Below are 13,745 nucleotides of genomic sequence, written 5' to 3'. Positions count from 1 at the left end.
CCTCCAGATCATATCACCGATAGCAACCAAGTTTCATATTCATATCATCAAATTCTTAAATTACGAATGCAAAAAACACTCTATATGTATTAAATTAATTTGAATTTAATATATTACGGGCCAGTTTACAGAAGCGATATTAAGTTAATCGTAATCAAATGCGAGATTAACTGAACACGTGATCAGATGAACCAATAGAAGTTTCGGATTGATGGATTAATCGCGCATTAAAATTTAATTCGAATTAAATATTAAATTCTCTTTGTATAAACTGGCCCTAAAACTTAAAAAGAATTTTTTCAATATGCACGCACATCATTTATCCCGGCGCCTCCACCATTTCTTATAAAACCCAAACACTTATTTTATTGATTACGTTATTTATTTTTATTTTATGAATTAGACACGTACATTTAGAGTTTAATATTTAAACAGAAGAAAAATTTGGTCGTTATACATACTTTGCTGAACGTCACAGCGTCTTTTTCTCACTATCATCGACGTGACTTTCGCCGCTCTCAATCTTCCAAGCATAGTTTCCTATTAGCATTTGTTCGTTCCGTATTCGTCTGAATTTCTGAATGCTTTCTCGACAGGCCTCTCGGTGTCTAATTATTTGTTCGAATAACTGTACAGAGTGTCTTAGATTGAATTTTAATGACAGCCTACAAAAGCGTAACTTGAGTGGATAATCTGACGGTCTTAAGTGGTAAAGTTGACGATTTCTGGCTTCGCCCGACACTCGCGATCCGATCATAAATCTAAAGACCGACCTCGTCGGCAACAAGCATCGTTGTTTTACTAGGTACACCGACGATACAGAACTCGATAGATTTAAATAAAACGGTATAAAATCGACGTGGCATTTCCTTAAAGGACGGAATGATCGCATCGAACCTTGAAAAGCTGGATAAAGGCAAAGCCCCAGCTGCTTCAAAGGGGACGGTTTCTCTCGTGTCGGTAATTGACGTCGTCGCGACGCAGACGCGAAGCTGCGGCGTTCCAGCGCCCTTTCACGCGAACACCACGTGGGACGCGATGACTTTGTAAAATTGTTGAAAAATCACCAGCGCCAATAAAAAAAGTTTTCTACTAATGGTGGAGAAATTAGTGGGTATTTAAGTGTCAAGAAATCTTAAAAATCTTAAAAATTATATTGAAAACCCATATCCAGCGAATGCACACACTAACAATACTCATTTGATCCAGGTAAAAAGTTCTTCCCCATAACGTTCCTCGGGAGTATAGTTTGGATCGCTGCGTATTCGTACCTCATGGTATGGTGGGCGAACGTCATCGGCGAAACAGCGGAGATTCCTCCTGAAGTTATGGGACTAACTTTTCTGGCTGCGGGTACCTCCATACCGGACCTCATTACCTCCGTCATCGTGGCGAGGAAGGGCTTCGGCGACATGGCCGTTTCCTCCTCCGTCGGCAGCAACATATTTGATGTTACCGTCGGGTGAGTACTGGCACCACTTCAAAATCGTCCAAGTTGTCGATTCTATGATTATTATCAATAGCTGTCAACTTTTTATTTTATTTTTGTTTCTGGCCGACAAAACTGTCAATCTAATCATCACTGCATCAGCTAACAGAAAGAGAGGTCCATCACGAGGATCCTGACACAGCACTAATAACACTCAGGGCACAGGGCTGAGCTTTATTAATTAAACTTCGTGCTTGACAGGTCTCTTCCTTTTAACATCACTTGTCAAAACAATACCCATTAATAGTCATACGAGTATATGAGCGATGAGGGATCAATAATTGAAACGAACGAAATCTTTGTTAATAGGCAAAAAATTGTTGTTCTGCAATTTTCAAAATAAACGTTCAATTCTTTTGTTGATAACTTTGAAAATTGTATAGTTGTTACCGACCATTTTCGTGTCCACTGCTGAATATCGCATAAATTATCTCTTTACTGGACATCACTCTGTTTAGAGCAATTAGTGTGTCATTATCTTGTAATTATTCGTCGGCTACATAACTTCATCATGTTCACTAAATTGCAAAGCGTTAACACTCGTAATTAAATCTATTTCATTCCAAATTATTCTTACAATTAGCTTCTTTATTCCCTTGTTTTCAATTTCTTTTTTATCGGTTAATTTTTCACCATATTTGTATTTGTACCTTTTTCCTTTGATGTCCTCATTACATTTTCACAAACTAGTCATAATATTGAATTATACCTATTCTTTTTACTTTGGCGAAATTCAAATATTCGCTTGGAAATCTAAGAGATAGCGTAGCCATAATCTCTACAATTATCCTTTGACTCTCCTTCTTGACTACACCACTCCAACGTTCGTGCTTGCACACCACTTGCCACACGTTTAAATTACGAAAATCGCTGGGTAATCGTTAATTTATTTTTATTTCATTGGCTCACAATCGCCTCAAGGTCGCAGCTTTATACAATACTCTCGCAGATGGAAAAAACGTCATAATATACCAAGTAACCCCATTATCATAACAATGTTACGTCTCTTTCAACATTTAGATCCTTGAGGAGGACGCTCACAGTAAAACAGTTTTCGACGGAACAAATCAGTTAAAAGAAATTCTGTCTGCTAAGTACATATTACAATTGATATTTAATATACCGTGCCTTCAAATAAATTCGGAATTAGAGTAGGCTGTGATTTCATTATGAAGTTGGCAACAGGCAGTTTTTAAAGACAGCGCAGCAGTGACATTTATTAACAGCACAGTACGCGTGTTTATTCTGATCGTAGCATAATAGTATATTGTTATATAAGTGAGGAAAAGGATGCATTGCTAAACGAGAATGACAATTGGATCACGAGCGATAGCGAGTTGATCTAATCATTCAAGTTTAGCAATGGACCTTTCCTCACGTATATAACATACTATTTTTTCCAACGTCAAGAGCTTTCGGTTTATCTTGCATAGGTATTATCAATTTATTATTTTATACAAATCAACATAGAAGTAAAATTTGAAAATCACGTTTCCATGCTCACAGTAAACAATAAAATTTAATTAATGAATGTCAAGTCGTGTTTTTACCAAAACTTGAAAATCAATCAGAATTTACTAAACAAATAGTGATGGAAGTAGAAGATAGTGTTGTAAATTTACCAAATACATAAATTAAAGAAGCAGCGAACTAGGTATCTTTGGAGTTATTACCTATAAAATGTCCAGCACGCTACGGAAAGGAATACAATGCGTTACTGAGATGGAGACAAGTAGTAAGAAGCGCTAGTTTGGCTTCAACGTCAAGCTCTGTACCGACACGTTATTTAGAAAAAAAAATCAGGAACATTTGGAGTTTTAATTTGTGTAAAAAATTGTACATTTAATTTCTATAATACTGATAAAAAAGTTAAGTATCTTTGTAAGTGCTAATTGTTAATAAAGAATTCTTACAAATGTATATTTGAACGTTATTTTAAAGAAATTATGTACATACCTAAATGGGGATCAAATTTTTGTTTTACTTTCCCCACTAGTGAGGGAAGTGATTTGCTTTCCTCACATGTGATGCAAACGCCTACTTTCATCTCTAAATTGAGTGATGGAAATGTCATTTTCAGACTTGACGTTGGAAAAAATTATTGACAACTGTCAGTGCTATAAAGTCTATCAACCGTTAATAGACAAAATATATAAATCAAAGCCTACTTTAATTCCGAATTTATTTGAAGGTACGGTATAATGACAACTGACAACGACAAATGAAACTCAGACAAAAGCAAAGACGTTGTAAGACTGGTGGCAAAACTTAAAACTATAGATTTTGCATAATGTGAAAGCACTATTTTGAATTCATTTTTACATTATCGTTGATTTTTAAATCTAGCTCTGAACAATATTAGAGACAAATTCGAGGTTTATTAATTTCTGGGATTTTCTTTGTCATAATGACGCAGAGAACGTTTGATAATTTTAGAGGTACTGATAATAATACACCTTAAACAGGACAAGACAGCAAGTAACAATAGGGATGGCTGATGATAGAAGCAATAAACATAAAATGCTACAGTAGCCCTACATAAAATGACTTTAAGCGAATCGCCGTAAAAATCGCAGCTGTCAGAAATATATACTCGTATGACATATTAACTGTATATTGATATTGGCGATCTAAAAAGACAATTGTCTGGTGAACTTACAATAAAATAAAATAATTATCTAGTTTATTTGTTGTAAAAAAAGAACCGAAGTTGTGTCGGTAAACCAACACAGTCAATGAAATAAAGTACAGGGTGTAACAGAAAAAAGTGCATTTATTTTAACTGGTAATAGTACTCATCAACTTTTGTAAATAAAGGGTCTTGGAATTTGCTAAATTGAATTACCATTTGTCCCCCCTTTGTTTTGACGTTCACGTTGAATGCAATTTTATAAATCCGAAAACTTTTTTAAACAGGAATCGTAAAAACTGAACGTTTTTATTCCCTTCGTATTGCATTTGATGCAGTGGCGGCTCGTCAGGGTAGGCAAGGTAGGCGCCGCCTACCCAGACTTTGCCAAAGATATAAATTTATTCAAGTTAAAATTTATTAATAAATATAATTTAATAACTCTGAAATGTAATTTTTAATTTTTGTTTGTCTACATTATCGAATGTTTTATCCATTAGCAGCGCGCAATGAATCTCCGCCAATAACTTTGCACTGTCTACCAATAGTACCAATACTTGGGCTTGAATCATGTGTGCTACGCTATGGTAAGCGAGGGCAGGCGACTGCACGCCTAAGCTAAATTTCATCTGAATTTTGCGAACGTGAGAGATTACCCTCTCTCTCTCTTTTCTCTTTACACTGTGTCAGAGTGAAATTGACGTGAGGGCAAAATATGTCAATATAGCGTTTAGAAGGCAACTGGATCGGTTGCCTTTGCGGCTTTCCCACCGATTCGTTTTCTACCTAGTCTGGGGCGCATGAGTTGTTGCTTCATTTTCTTCAAAATTCAGATGATTTTACAGATGTTATAATAAGTACATTTTCATTTATAAAGGATAGACATTTACAAAAAGTAGGTAACTTGGTATGTATTGTTAACTTGTATAAACCTCGTGACAAATTAATCAAGGAAAGAAATAAAATCAACTTACTTTTCATTAATAAGCAAACTTGTAACTTGTAACTATTAGTATTATTATAAGTTACTGAATAGTAGTTTTGTAAACATATAATTTTTGTGACCAAAAACATTAATTAATATTTACTGGTGTCAAATTATGTACATAGCCCGTTCGTTAGAAACTTTCTGATTTCCCAAAATCGTATTAATATGAAAATTGGTGGCCGACTATAATCGACTGCTCCAAGCTCAAATAAAATATTTTCAAAATGGCGACACTTCCGGAAATACCGGAAATCGACGTCATCTTTGTTTTTTTAAATAGAAAGGCCCCATTTTAATTATAAATTTGGATTCTACGTTAAATTTTGAGTTTAGAACGTCCTTTTGTTAACACTTATCTGTCATCGTTTTTGACCCACGTCATCTTCTTCTCTAAAAAGCAGGGTTACATGGCTTCATTAAAAAAATATATCTTTTGAACAATTGCAAATAAATAATTGTTTTTTTGTTTATCGAATTCCTGAAGGTTTGGTCGATCTTTTGCGCTATTAGTGACGTTTTTTTAATGTTTCATTCGCCGACTGCAATTTTCAAATTTATGTATTGCCGCCTACCCACACGAAGAGGGTACAAGCCGCCACTGATTTGATGAATAAAATGGTTTCACCTTCGTTTGTTTTTTTTATTAGGTACTGCTGTTAGTGCTGTTTGTTTTGTTTCTTTATTAAATGTAGTTATACTAAGGACAACGTAACATTTTATCTGCCCCGCCCATTACATTTTCTTAGTTACCAATTAAATAGGTTGTTAAGACGATCTGATTTACACAGAAACAAAATTTGACATTCGAATTGTCTTAATGACATTTTATTTTTTAAAACCTAAAACAATAATTGTGGACTTGACAGCAAAATTCTAACCTTAACTTTTTTACATGGCAAATGTGATGAAAAATTATACAGATTGAATCTGGCTTTGATTCTCATTGGTCAATTTATGTGGGCGGATCAGATAAAAAGTTATAACGGCAATGGACCTTTACATTTATAAGCATCGACATTGTGAGAGAACAGTTGACCGCTACACTTATTTCCATTGGCTTGTGTTGGTTTAAAAACACGTCGAAGTTATTTTACCTAACTGTCAACATCTTTGTTGTCTCATAGGACGCACGCAGAATTCCTTTGCGCAGTGACGTCACTATACAAAGAGCATTCTTATTTGTAAAGGTCCATACTATATAGTTCCATAGGCGGATAAGCAAATCTTTAGTAAATTTAGATTAATTTTTAGAACCCTACTAAATTTGTTTTCGAAAAAAAAATTTAGAAAAGTTGCTGTAGTAGGTGAGTCCTATTATCAGTTAAAATAAATGCACTTTTTTCTGTTACACCCTGTATACCTAGGTTTAAATATCAAAGTGATTACCGCAATTCCCAAAAATAACATACTAAATTTGTTTAGCAATAAGTCATAGCCTCGTTGGGGGTAACCACCGTCTGATTTAAACATGAAACGTTTTTTAAAACTCTCAGTGAATATTTTGAAGATATTTGAGATAATTATAAAATCCTTCCGATACACATTGATAAGGGGTTAAATTTTACAGCGTATAGATTTTTTTTTGATAAAATAAAGATCAGTCTGTATGTAATTGCTAATTAAATCGAGATCACTTTTCTTTAAAATTGGAGGCACATTAGTTGTTTCCATGTCGGAGAAAAAAATTAAATTTTCACAATAAGATTAAAAATAACCAGCAACGGTCCACCTAGAACGTCAGCACTGTCCCTCGGGGGCGATACAAGGCTGAGGTCTGTTTTTTTTGCGCATTTTAATGTTAGCATGAAGAAGCTTCATTACACAACAATCATAGATCTTGATTTATAAACCCTTAGTTAGAAAAAATAATATCCCGCAGTAGATGACGTTAGATAGTTTAGATGTATGAATATTAAAAATAATAGTGATCTCAGGTAGGTTGACTCTTGAGGATCTCCCTACGTAACAAACATTTTCTTGCAATGATATAAACAGAGAAACCTACATTAATTACAATTACCTAGACTAAAGTTCCATGTAAATTAATTCGTATAATTTAATTGTTTAAAACAAACGTTCTGGCAACAGAACTGATCATTTAAATGTGAACATGATGAACTGATGAGTTCCATACCTTCTTTATTCTCTCTTCGTACACTTACGTCGACCAGTATGAGTGGTTTGTCGCAATGCTTTGTCACAGGTAAGAATCGATTTATCCGGGCAATTAACGCCAATTGCCGCGAAATTATGGCAATTAACAGCGCCTAAGGTATAGATAATCGTAAAGCATACGCGACTTGCATAATTTAGTTAAGAAGGTTTACTTTATAGCGAACCTTATTAGTATTGACGGTGGTTGATGAAGTTCTGACCTACATTTCGCGTCAAAATTCAAACGCCACGTCGAGGATCGGTTTCATGCCTAGCATTTGACCCACTCGTGTTTTTACTTTGAGTCCATAAAACTTTACCGGCCATATAACTTGGTAATTCCTATAAGAAAGTGCGGCGATAAAAGCATCAATAAAATTTTTGAAAAATTCAAAAGTATACGGTTGACAGTAGGTTTAAAAAATTATCAAACTCGAGAAATTATTAGTGAAGGAAAACGAAACTGGGCAATATCCTTTTTGCTGAAATTAAAGTCGGAGGAAGTTGCGTCTAATTAACCTTTCTGTATTCACGTCTTTATTAAAAAGCAAGCATACGAGTACCTGCTCTCATAGTCGGCGGAAATAAAAGGAAAACCGTTGATTAAAATGTTCCGCGGAACGATCTCTCTTATAACCGCGAAGTTTTATCATTTGGATTTTTTAAACAACGACGCAAGTCTCGACATTCAAAAATTTGCTTTCGGATGTTCGACCGAATTAGTAAACCTGCTGAATAAGAGTTTCTTTCGTGACCGATATCGATCAGTAAAATCGCACCTTTCGTGTTGCCCTTTGCCCTACTTCACTAGCGACCCCCCAACATTTTTACCGGTTTCTTGCTTTTGTCGGCCATTTGTTTGCGTTTGAATAGAAAATTGTTGTTGGTATTCGAACACTATTATTGTATGTATGTATTATAATTCAAAAACCCAAAAAAGTAAAATCTCCCTTTTTGAATCAAAATAAATCAAATCTTTAATTTCCGTTTGTACAACTGTACAATTTAAAATTATGACAAAAGCAAAAATTTATTTATTTACTTGTGAGACAAATGAGATCACATTTTTTTCTTATTGTTTTTCATAATTTTAGTTTATTAGAATAACGAAAACCGTAAAAATGATATTCCCACTACACACCATTATTAGCTTATCAAAGATGGAAGTGTATTTTTTAGTGTTTACTGTTAAAGATGACAGAGATACGTGTAAAGCAACTTTTATATTTTGTTTGAAATGCCTGCAACCCAAATTTCCTTTCGCACATTTTTGTACTTCCAGTTAACTTTCTCGAATCTAAAAAAGTCAATGAAAAACTCCCACGTTTGGCGCGAGCAAAAAATTATCCCGGTAACTCTCGTTGGATTCGAATTATTGGGGAAACCTTATCAAAATTTGACCGAGTAAGCAAACAACCCCATCGCGGTGTCGTTTCTTATGCCAAAAGTGACCTCTTAATTAAACGACGAGCGCCCGAATACGCCGAGCGGGTGCCGGAGTTTAAATCGATACGAATCCGGGACTTCGCCGGCGAAGAGAGCAATGCCAGGGGAGCCCTAAACGCCTCGGGGTAAGCCTCTTCGATGTTTAACTGGCTGGCGAGTTAATGTTGCGCGAAGTGTGCCTATATGTCTTTCGATAATAATATAATTGGATTTGCACCAGTGATTCCCCGAGAAATATTAATTATCGAAAAAGCAACACCAGACAATCTGACGCCGATGACGGGCTACAATTAATCAAATACGTCCCGAGTTGTTATTCGAAAACTTGCTTATGATTAAAATGGGGCCGATACGTGCGAAGCCCAAGTAAGATTTATCAAGAATGAATGGATGAGTGCAAAAAGGAAAATCTTTTGGATCTTGAAATTGCAAATTTTCTTCTTAACTTCAAACCGGATTCACAAAAACACATTTTATTCCATAAAGGTGTTACTTGAGACCTGTTACAAATTATACGAGTATTTTTTAAAGAACAAGTCGAAACAGAGCGAACAGTGATCGATAAAGGACTTTATTTTGTAAATGCCGAAAATTGAATAATAACCAACGATTTGACGACCGACAATGAAATATCGAGTCATGTGATCTACCCATTAAGAATTATTTTCAGCATTCTTTAGAACTTAAGAAACAAAAACCACAACGTAAAACACTTTTAACAACAATAAATTAATAACAATCATTGTTCGGTTCCGGTTTCACGAAAAGTGTAATATCATATGATTATAGCCATTTGGCTATGAAAAACAAAAGTTGAATCCACACGAATCGATCTAAGACTCGATTTTTATTTTTGACTTGATTTTTATTCTTGATCGAATGATATTAAAATTCCCAAGAGAATAATGACATGGCATATCTGAAAACATAAACAAACAAACTTTTGTTTGTAATTTGTAATTTGGATTTCGGCCTTTTAAAAATAATTTATTCCACCATCGGTGTTCGTTTCACATTATTTTGATCCTACAGTCAGTTTTTTACATTTTTTCTTTTATTCTAATGTTTATCATAATTTCCATTCGCTTTTTTCGTTTGGAATACAGTACAGACTAAATGGTTCCCTCTCTCTTGAATTTTTAAGCCATGCAAGATAGAGACATGAGACAAAAACTGAATCAAATGATATCGAATTTACTGCTTTTTAACGTAAAATTTAATCTTGAAACTGCAAGGATAGTACTGGGGGCGCATGCTATTTACGTCGTTACTGTATAGTAATACTCTTACGAGTGTTTAAAAGATAAAAACATCAATTTGAGTGATGGTTTGTTTTAGGTTACCAGTGCCTTGGTTGCTTTTCGGCATCATCTACGGCGAGCCTGTAGAAGTGACTTCGGCGGGAATGGTGTGCTCCATAACGATCCTCTTCATGATGCTTCTATTCGTCATCATGTCGATAGCCTGCTTCCGATGGAAGATGAACAAAGGACTAGGTTTCACCATGTTCTTGTTGTATTTCGTCTTTGTGGCAGTGTCGCTCATGTTCGAATACAAATATATAGTGTGTCCTGTTTAGAATGCCATCATGCACGATGTTAGAGACTCGTTTAACTAGCCATATAGCAATTGTACTGATCATCACACTTTACATAGTTGATTGAGATGAATAGCAACTTAGCCTGATCCGTAAAGTATAACGTTTCCGCCGGATCCTCGTCGCTGACTTCAAAATTTGTTGTTTTCGTCCGACGACGCCACCAACTTCGACCCCCGACATGACAGAACCCAACAATAGACACATCGCACAATCAAACACGAGTTTTTATCTGTGAATGCACTTGTTATTTGAACGACACCGATCTGGCGAGGCGAGGACCCGGGAATAGTTGTTAAACGCTATTGGTGTTCAGCGAATACATGCACAAAAACCAAAAACAATATCGACTTCCATGATAGTGTGTGGACATTAAATAGTAGAAATATCCCCGACCATGATAGCAATAATATCTATTTATTACAATAGATTTCGAACTACTGTTTTTTACAAGGGGGACGTTTCGTAGTTAACAGAGAAAAAACGAAATAGTCATTGGAAGTAGTCATTTCGATTTCGTTTCGATTATTATTTCGAATAGCGCGATTTTTTTATCTAACTTAAGACAACCGAGGAAGACTAGAATGAATACGGGGCCGGACCTGAGAAGTGCCCAAATCTGCTTTGGACGGACAGACACAACGAACACCCTAAAATTCGAGCAATTCAACAATTGCAACGGTTTCGTTCGAACTGATTTGGGCCCGGCTGTACGTTACAAACTTCCCGAAAATATGTTGCACTGTAGACTTAAGTTATAGCGAAATATACATATCTAGAATGTAGATATATTTTAGCAGATAGTTAATTACTGTGTAGAAAGCATGTAAATAACGTAATTGTTTGGGCACTTGAGATCTTTGCAGATCATTGCTAAAAGTGCCTACTGTTAATTTGTTTTACCCGATGTGATACATAACCAAAAATGGGATGTAAGTATAAATGAAGATTTTTAAATCACACTCCTTTATTTTCAGTTCTCATTTTATTCACCGTCTTGCGTTGCTCATTCGAATAATCTAACAATAACGATTGCAGCACACCACCAAAAATAATTTTCCGAAAATTGTTGGGTCGATACGTAAACAAGTTCCGCTCGAGTGAATCGGTGTTGAAAATACATACTTATATTTAAATTTAATCCAAATTTCTTGTCAAATGAAATGTTACAGTTCATCTAACAGTTATTAATCTCCTTGCCACAAAAATCAGAGATATTCCTAATAATAAACAATTTCTAGACTAACTAATCCACTTGGTTAACGTTTGTAGAATGATTTTCGCCTGATTTATTTTGCAATTGTCGGAAAAGGTGCTAATTCATTGGCACAACGTTTGTAATCTTGCGTTCTCATAATATAGCAAAAATATGTTCTCTTTTGATTTGATTAAAGAAAGCAGACTGTTATAATCATTCTCGTTGCCTTGTTGTAAATACTCCTTCAATCGCTGGAGCACCCTAACTAATAGCCTAACTTATAGTATCAATTAATCTGTCACCGCATCTAGACGTGAGAAATCATTTCTTTCGATAGTCAGATTTTTGTCTGCTTTACATCTTCAATGCGGAAAATGTATAAAAAATGCTCCTCTAATCTTTCCAGTTTAAACTTAAACACTCCAAAAACATACAAGACGAGGCAGTTTGTTCAGTAATACTGCTGATAATCCCGAACGAAGCAAGTTGAGAAAAGTAATTAAAAATTTACGGTGAAAAGAGCAACCCGCTGCCGATTCGGAACTTACGAGTCGACCAAATTTTTTAACATTCTTCTTTAACGAACAGCTTCATAGTAATGAGAATGTTAACTTCACTCTTACAAAGCCTCTCCAGTTTAGTTGATTTAGTTTTGCAGGGGATACACTAATCTCGCGAGCCTACAACGCAACAATAATTTTATTTACCCTAAATCCCACCCGTCACTTGCCACGAGCATTTAGCAGTCGAAAAAAGACTTCGTTTTACAGTTCATTCTGGAGCTGCGACCGTTATTTTCAGATGTTCGGTTTCATTTCTTTCACGCAGCCTTGTAAATCAATCATAGCAAGTGCAATATTTTAGACTAACATAGTTGCAAAATGAAAATTTTGTTGTTGAAGAGATTACCTTGTCACCAGGTATTTCTCTCAAATTTTATTGTAGCTAGGCATTAAGTATGTATAAAAAGAGCCACACTTAAATGAATATGCATAACTATTGTAATAATAAACCTTGGAAAAAATTCAATTTCATTTTTAACTCTATACATATCTACCTAGGAGATTGTTTTGTGATTTTAAAAAAATTGTGATTCTTGTCATAGTGGTGCACAAAACTATTAACGATAAGTTAACGTTCATATTTAATGTGCTTCTTGGTAAAAACAAAAAAAAAACATGGATATATTAATTTTCACTCAACTACACATCGATATTGAATGTTTCATTTGAACTACTATTATACTAATAATAATAATAATAAGGATAATAAACAAACTTATAATAAAGCTTGAACTATCATAGCGCACATTAGTTCGACTGTTTTTCTTGTGTTCTCTACCCAAACGATTTGATTTGTTGTTAAGTAGTACGTAATAACAACTGTGAGCCATTAGGAACGAAATTTTAGATTGAAAGCTACAAAAATGAGTATAAATAATCGTGACGATGGAACACGCAAATAGTCCAGTAGTATAGGCATATCATATTTCAAATTTCTGCTTAATATTGTTAACCTTCTGAATACTATTATATATTAACACATCTTTAGAATTTAGAGTTATTTAGAAACTATACTCAAGATATTGTTATACTATTGTGGATATATACTTATATCTTGTTGAAACTTGACATATTTATTATTATTGTTTCGTTGTCTAGTATTCATTGTTCCATTCCATCAGAGATCGTTACATCTTTCGTATTGATTCCGCTTATCTTGATCCAAGTTGTATTGTTGTTATAAGAAATAATTATCACTGTTGATTCAGAATTTTGCACAAATCAGTTCGAGAGCAATGAACTATTTTGTATTATTCATCATAAATAAAGGAGTGATTAATTTGTAATTAGTCTGTAAAACATACAATCTCTTCAAACCGATGCCACCAAATATACTAATTCACTGTAAAATAATAGGAAAATGTACTTTTTGTAGATCTTTAATTGTAAGGCAGATGGCAAAAGGAAATATTTTTGCGTCTTTAATGTCGCCCGTCTACTTTTAAGTACACACAAACAAACTACGTTAAAGACGCGAAATATCTTGCATTTGTTGAAGATTTTCTTTTGTAATAAAGTCATTTTTAAGACATAAATAACAGAGATTAAGATTGTTACTGGTATATCTAGTAGATTGTTATTGCTAGAGAATTTTTATTATTATAGAATGTACTATTGACGAAACCATTTCATGGTATGTTACTTTTTGCCGACAATATAATATGTATATTAAGGAGACTCT

The 13,745-nt window shown here is 34.5% G+C and overlaps 1 protein-coding gene across 6 annotated transcripts in view; it reads left to right on the top strand.

The window, feature by feature from the left end:
• Nucleotides 1–13,736, top strand: part of Nckx30C (solute carrier family 24 member Nckx30C) — a 68,681-nt gene extending 54,945 nt beyond the window's left edge. For all 6 annotated transcript variants that reach the window (XM_069038588.1, XM_069038587.1, XM_069038586.1 and 3 more), the window contains 2 exons: nucleotides 1,210–1,462; nucleotides 10,045–13,736. In XM_069038588.1, the coding sequence (XP_068894689.1) occupies nucleotides 1,210–1,462; nucleotides 10,045–10,285 (494 nt within the window). In that variant the 3' untranslated portion in view covers nucleotides 10,286–13,736. The remainder of the gene's footprint in view (nucleotides 1–1,209; nucleotides 1,463–10,044) is intronic.
• The last annotated feature ends 9 nt before the right edge of the window (nucleotides 13,737–13,745 follow it).

The sequence above is a fragment of the Tenebrio molitor genome, chromosome 2 (genome assembly GCF_963966145.1).
Source record: "Tenebrio molitor chromosome 2, icTenMoli1.1, whole genome shotgun sequence".
NCBI lineage: Eukaryota > Metazoa > Arthropoda > Insecta > Coleoptera > Tenebrionidae > Tenebrio > Tenebrio molitor.
Note: the sequence above shows the minus strand (reverse complement) of the source record. Positions and strands in the feature narration are given on the sequence as shown.